General features: G+C 39.4%; 1 protein-coding gene across 1 annotated transcript in view; it reads right to left on the reverse strand.

Moving 5' to 3' along the window:
* The window catches only part of spidr (scaffold protein involved in DNA repair), a 54,090-nt gene extending 46,848 nt beyond the window's left edge, over positions 1–7,242 (reverse strand). Inside the window, 5 exon segments of the mRNA XM_037537179.1 lie at positions 2,836–2,918; positions 5,776–5,967; positions 6,412–6,475; positions 6,572–6,718; positions 7,049–7,242. Of these exon segments, the coding sequence (XP_037393076.1) occupies positions 2,836–2,918; positions 5,776–5,967; positions 6,412–6,475; positions 6,572–6,718; positions 7,049–7,066 (504 nt within the window). The 5' untranslated portion in view covers positions 7,067–7,242.
* Positions 7,243–7,524: the final 282 nt, after the last annotated feature.

Consider the following 7,524-nt stretch of genomic DNA (forward strand, 5'->3'; position numbering starts at 1 on the left):
TCTATAGGTGTATATACATGTACGTGTTTGAACCTGAGACGAACACCGCACTGTCATAGCTAACACACCTGATGCAGTAAAGGAACCGGTTTTTTGTGGAAAATTCCAGTCCACTGCTTGCCTCCATGTCATGTGGAGGCATGATCAGCATTCCAGCAGACCCTGTCAGCCTACGTGCTCTTTTTATTTGACTCAACTTCACCCTACAGGGCTGCCTTCCAGCAGACGTCACACTGCACATGCTCACACTCACTCTCACTCACACACTCTCTTCTTTTCTGCCTGAGTCCATTTCTTCCCATTCTTCCTTCTCTCTACTCCCCCCTCCTCTCACTCTTGGTTGATCCCACCCTCTATCCCCCCTCTCTCTAGAACACCATGTTCCTGGCTCTAATTCAAAAATGTATTCACCCTGCAGTGACTGAAGCTGAATGGAGTAGTACACAAACTTTACACTCTATCATTTCTCTCATTGCTGATTTTTTTTAAATGTATATACTGAGCAAATGCATAGTAAGGAGGCATTTCCTAGCCATGCAGAAAGAGCAAGGCCCAACTGCCTTGTGAAGAAGGTAGGCTGACAGCAGATAAGTGTATTAACTTGCCAGGAAGTACAATCAGTAAATCAGTTTCATAAAGTGGCAGAAAGCACCCAATGAGAAAGCACCCAAAACAACGTAGGACATTTGAGAAAAGAAGGGCAACATCTAAATCTAGTGAAATCTAAAATAGGCTCTTCAAGGACTACCCTTTCCTGTGCCAGAGTAACTATATCATAATGCCAAGAAGCAGAGTGAAAGCATTAGTTTGCTATTAACTTCATTCTCAAATCTATTCTGCACCTAATAGCAAGTTGCACCATGCAGAGTTCGAGACTATAGTCATTCGGACAGAATACTGATCTACTTGCTGTGAACTTCACTTCTGACCACTCCGTTCTCTATTCTCCACATCAACCCTTAAAACTGAATCTGATCAGGCAAATATGAACCTATACCTTGTTAAAACCAAACCTCCATCACCAACCACCAGTTTATCAGCAAGTTTAAATAGTCTTGTTTTCCATTTATTTCAACAGCTTCTGTATTGGCTTTGAACTATTATACTTGTAGTGCTGTGCTTATAGGCAGGCTGCATCTTCATTGCTCTAACTGTGAAAGCTAGATTCTTTTTTTACCTCATAGTTCCCCTTCCAATTCATTCGTCAACTCCACTGAGTGAAATCGATGAAGATGTTCTGGTTCTTTCCTTAACTAAATAAAAAGTGCGATAATATAAAATCCATCATCAAATTACAGTCTACCACTGCCACACCAGAAATAAAACAAAACATTGAAAAACGCTTAATGTTTAAAATACACGAGAGTCATAGCTTATTATTTTAAATACTTAAATTAAAAGAAATGCTTACCACACTAAACACACCCTTAAGGAACTTTAAACTGAAAAACCATTGCCTTAAACTTAAATATAGATAACGCAGCCTCTAAGTAACTCAACAGTAATGATTTTTGTAGTTTTGCAATCACATTCCAGGATACTTGAGTGGAAAGTAAGCAATTTGGGGGTATTTGTACCTGTGTTGCCTGAAAAATGGAAATCCCAGCCTTTTTAATACATTTTTAAATGCCTCACTACTGCAATATGCAATACCATTCCCAGAAACAGGGTTTGGAGGGGTTACATACATTTAAAACTTTGCACAAGTCTAACTTGGTTAAACTCTGAACAAGAACATTATCAAGAATGTTGCTAAAGAGATTTGCCAGTGACTACCATAAAAAGGAGAATACAACAGCATGACATCAGTGAGTTTACCACAATACGCAGTTCAAAGTGTCAGTAACATTCAAAAATTTACTTGTATAAGAGAGATGGCATAAAAAAAATAATTTCCCATTAACTGAAACATTCCATCTCAACTGCGATACAGACTACTGTGGCCTGATATGCATACAGCTAATGACACAACTCAACTGTGATTTTCTCCAAGACAAAAAAAGCACAATTTTATGATTTGCCAAGTCAGTCATCCTAATCTGAGTATGCATTTCACTAAAGGCAAGAAAGAAGACCAAAATAATTGCTGCATTACAGTCCTGGCAAAGCAGCACCAGAGAAGATAACCAGGGTCTAATGTCAGTAGGTCACAAATTTCAGGCAGTCTGTACGTCACAAATTTCAGGCAGCCATCAACTAAAGAAGACTTTGACTGAATAGGGCACGGTTCCAAGCAAATGACAACCCTGACAATTTTATTTAACATTATTAAATATTTGACATTATTTAACATTATTAAGTAATCAATTAATTATGTCCCCTAAAATAGGTTGAAAGGGGATAAAGCACTTCAACATTTCGCTGTGGAGCCAAACTATGTACTCTGATCAGTGATGGAACATCATTGAATACTTCTAGGATCATTCATCATCAGTACCAGACCCCAATAATGCTACTGTGAACGAATGCAATGTTCCAACATCTAGCGTAAAGACTTCCCAGAAAAACAGAGGCTGTTACAACAGCAAAATGAGATACACTCACCAATAATTCCCTTGATTTAAGAAGAAACACTGAATGAGCAGATTGCCAGGTAAAACTAGATATATTCAACACATTATTGTAAATTCAGTAAAATCTTAGAAGAGAAACTATGAATCATTCAAGCCAACAGATACCAAATTTCTTTTAATGCCTTCCCAATGACCTGGCTCCTCATGCATCAGTTAAACTTTGACAAATTTATCCTTAAGGGTTCACAGTGCCCTCTAATGGTGACAGAGTACAAAACCGAGGACTTGATAGATTTCTTAGAGTCACAATAGGTTTACTCACCACAGGATTTTGTTCCTTTGAGGTAGAATTCTCATGTTTCTCATTTTCACTATCTGAATCAATGGAGGGAAGGTCATCTGTGTCTATAAACAAAACAAATATGTATTTTCCCAAGTTAAAGTTGTTTAAGGGACACATTACTGTACATGTAAACTGCACAATTCATAAACAAAATACTTTTTTTTCTAAAGCTTATCCACACATATTCTTTCAGACAACTAAATAAAAATTTTGTCTAAAACCTACAAACCATGACTCACATAGGATTTGACATTTTTGTTTGCTACAGGGTGCAACATGTAGTTTCTGCAAAAACATTATTTGTTCTTTATCTAAATTTATAAAATGAGGGGACTGTACAAAGAAAGTGTTACTGTACAAAAACAATTACAATTTGCAGTACTGTGCAAAAGTCAGAGACTACCCTGCAAAGGCTATTAAAACTATGTTATTCATTTTTCAGGAGATATATAAACTCCTCTAATATATATATATATATATATATATATATATATATATATATATATATATATATATATATATATTTTTTTTTTTTAGAGGAGTTTATACACTGCTCAAAAAAATAAAGGGAACACTCAAATAACACATCCTAGATCTGAATGAAAGAAATATTCTCATTGAATACTTTGTTCTGTACAAAGTTGAACGTGCTGACAACAAAATCACACAAAAATCATCAATGGAAATCAAATTTATTAACCAATGGAGGCCTGGATTTGGAGTCACACACAAAATTAAAGTGGAAAAACACACTACAGGCTGATCCAACTTTGATGTAATGTCCTTAAAACAAGTCAAAATGAGTCTCAGTATTGTGTGTGGCCTCCACGTCCCTGTTTGACCTCCCTACAACGCCTGGGCATGCTCCTGATGAGGTGGCGGATGGTCTCCTGAGGGATCTCCTCCCAGACCTGGACTAAAGCATCCACCAACTCCTGGACAGTCTGTGGTGCAACGTGATGTTGGTGGATGGAGCAAGACATGATGTCCCAGCTCAATCGGATTCAGGTCTGGGGAACAGGCGGGCCAGTCCATAGCTTCAATGCCTTCATCTTGCAGGAACTGCTGACACACTCCAGCCACATGAGGTCTAGCATTGTCCTGCATTAAGAGGAACCCAGGGCCAACCGCACCAGCATATGGTCTCACAAGGGGTCTGAGGATCTCATCTCGGTACCTAATGGCAGTCAGGCTACCTCTGGCGAGCACATGGATGGCTGTGCGGCCCTCCAAAGAAATGCCACCCCACACCATTACTGACCCACTGCCAAACCGGTCATGCTGAAGGCTGTTACAGGCAGCAGATCGCTCTCCACGGTGTCTCCAGACTCTGTCACGTCTGTCACATGTGCTCAGTGTGAACCTGCTTTAATCTGTGAAGAGCACAGGGCGCCAGTGGCAAATTTGCCAATCCTGGTGTTCCCTGGCAAATGCCAAGCATCCTGCACAGTGTTGGGCTGTGAGCACAACCCCCATCTGTGGATGTCGGGCCCTCATACCATCCTCATGGAGTCGGTTTATAATCGTTTGTGCAGACACATGCACATTTGTGGCCTGCTGGAGGTCCTTTTGCAGGGCTCTGGCAGTGCTCCTCCTGTTCCTCATTGCACAAAGGCAGAGGTAGCGGTCCTGCTGCTGGGTTGTTGCCCTCCTACGGCCTCCTCCATGTCTCCTGGCCTGTCTCCTGGTAGCGCCTCCAGCCTCTGGACACTACGCTGACAGAAACAGCAAACCTTCTTGCCACAGCTCGCATAGTGCAGCTCATCCAGGATGGCACATCAATCTGAGCCACTTGTGTGGGTTGTAGAGTCTGTCTCATGCTACCACGAGTGTGAAAGCACCACCAACATTCAAAAGTGACCAAAACATCAGCCAGAAAGCATCGGTACTGAGAAGTGGTCTGTGGTCCCCACCTGCAGAACCACTCCTTTATTGAGTGTGTCTTCCTAATTGCCAATAATGTCCACCTGTTGTGTATTCCATTTGCACAACAGCATGTGAAATTGATTGTCAATCAGTGTTGCTTCCTAAGTGGACAGTTTGATTTCACAGAAGTTTGATTTACTTGGAGTTATCCATCCATCCATCCATTTTCCAAGCCGCTTCTCCGTCAGGGTTGGACTTGGAGTTATATTGTGTTGTTTAAGTGTTCCCTTTATTTTTTTGAGCAGTGTATAAAATGTCACAAAAATGTCACCACCACATAGAAGATTTCATCTTTGAAAGAGGAGAAAATTACTCCATTCTTGTTCAAGATATGAAAAAAACAGGTGTTTCAGCCCATCCTTGCACAGTGAGAAGGCAATTTAGTGCTAGGGGTCTGAAAGGTGTCAAGAAGTCATTACAGGTAAAAGAAAATAAGGTGGGGGAAAAAGAAGAGCTGTGAATCAAACTAAGGAAAAGCAAATGCAAACAACTTCTAAGACTGAACTTTGGAGGTGTGAAAAAATATCCCTGTAGATGTCACTAAAACAGAAATAACTTTCCCTAAAAAATATGGAAGATGTAATGAAGCCAAAGAGACACACAAGTGCTGAAAAAAACTACCCGCTATTTAATTTTTTGAGGCTTCTGTAAGCTTATTATATACCACCTTTCTTATGTTTGTTAAACATAAGTTTTTTCTTGATTCTGTAAAATGCATTTGTTTGGACTGGAAATTAAGTAAATAAAGAGTGGACTTGTGCATATAATATATAGTTATTATACACATACAACCTTCTTTCTGTGTTCTTGTCTTTTGTCAACTTTTCTTGGAAACTCCTTGAGTGCACAACAATGCACAAAGCCTAAACCTACATTGGGTGGACTACAGCAGGAAAGTAAAGTAAGGTGTTACTGGTCTGCTTGTATACATTTTAGTTCATAAGCACTAATATATTTAACAAGGTTAGCATTAAGAACTTGTAATGTCTATACCTGCTCCTGTGTTGAACAAACGGAGGTATCTGCTGGAAGAGCTGACCATTGCCTGAGGGCATGGTTTACATTGCACCAAGTCCTTTGTGGCGTTGAGAGGAAGATGGAGCTGACATTCATTATCAGACTGCTCCTCATCACTTGAGCTCCATGCAATGTGGATGGGATCCTCTTCTCCTGTGCCATGCCTCACTACATACACAGATAAAATATTTTCTGTTGTTCATGCTCACAACTAGTTATAACTGAATTGTTATAGTATTAAAAAAACACCATTTTACATTTACAACCATCTCAATAACCATTACACAGAAATAAAATAATTATTTGTATAGAATTACAAATGCAGTAAAATTAATAAAATACAAATACAAGTACTGAGGTTTACAAAGTTGGAAGGTGAGTGATAATGACTAACTGCAGGGAACAAGATAATGCAAATACTAATCATTTGACAAATAACAGAATTCTAAATTATACGGTTATATATTTACAGACATATAATAAAAAGTTCAATAAGTTTTGTATTTTTGATTAGACCAAATGAGAATGTGTTTTTGTAAAAAGCAACAAAAAAAAAGAAAAAAAAAGAAGAAGAGGCCACTCATGCAACTGGACTATGGACTGTGGAGCTACCTAGCTTGGATGACTGCCTCAACTGCTGCACAGTCCTGCATGTTCTTCCTGTTGTTTGAGGTTTCTGGAAGACACATATAACACTGTGAAATCAGATTTGTCAGATAAACTGATGGTTGACTGACAATATAAAGCTCATCTTACTGCACACATAGGTTACCTTGACCACAGGAGCGTCCCAGAAGCTCTCACCACATCGCTTCCATGACTTTGTAGCTTTAGAGTGCTCACAGCTCCTCCCGGAGAAAGTTTCTTTGACGTCCTCTGGAAACAACACACATCTCATGTCCCGTGTGTTTCTTTTACGCTTTGAAGTAAAAGGAAAATGAAGGTCAGTGACATTAACGCTACCTAAGTTAGTATCTTGGCTAACGTTAATGTTCCCTGGGTAACGGACATCAAGCAAAATTAACGTTACTTAACTTATAACAGTGTACATACTCTATATTAATGCTGAAAGTAACCTGTGTTTAACTTTTGTCTCACTGTAATTCTGTCGTGTACGAAGTCAAAAAAGGTTATCTCGACTTCCTTCTGTCTGACAGTGTATATCCACCACAGTTTAGACAATTTAGGTTAAGCCTAAATAGATTAGCGTTGAGACGTTTTCTTTGTCAGTGGCTTACTGATAACTCACCTTTGAAATAGAAGACATTATGTCAGTCCAGCCGCTTGAATTTCTTATTTGACATCTGAGTAAGGATGCAGTTTATTTATTTTAGGGAACTTTAGCCTCCAGTTAGCTAACGTTAGACACCCATTAGTTCTAGCAGAAGTCAGGCAACGGACGGTGCGCGAGCGCCCTGATTCTCGCGGGCAACGACCAGTGTCTTCTTCTGCATTTCCATTAATGGAGCCACTGCCCTCTACTGAAGACGTTAAGTAAGTTCGGCTAAAGAAGAAAACCTTTTTGACAAATACCATCGAACCTGCAGCTGAAGCGGTATTAGTTTCACTTAAAGTATCTTCTCTTTTTGTGCTGAAATATGTCAATATTTGTTGTCATATGACCTCCGCTTTACATGGTTATTAGAGTGTGTTTACTCTAATGTGAATAGGTAAGGTTACGTGAAAATAAGAACGTTGTATTTTGACTTACGTGGCTAATATGAC

The sequence above is a fragment of the Pygocentrus nattereri genome, chromosome 3 (genome assembly GCF_015220715.1).
Source record: "Pygocentrus nattereri isolate fPygNat1 chromosome 3, fPygNat1.pri, whole genome shotgun sequence".
Classification (NCBI taxonomy): Eukaryota; Metazoa; Chordata; class Actinopteri; order Characiformes; family Serrasalmidae; genus Pygocentrus; species Pygocentrus nattereri.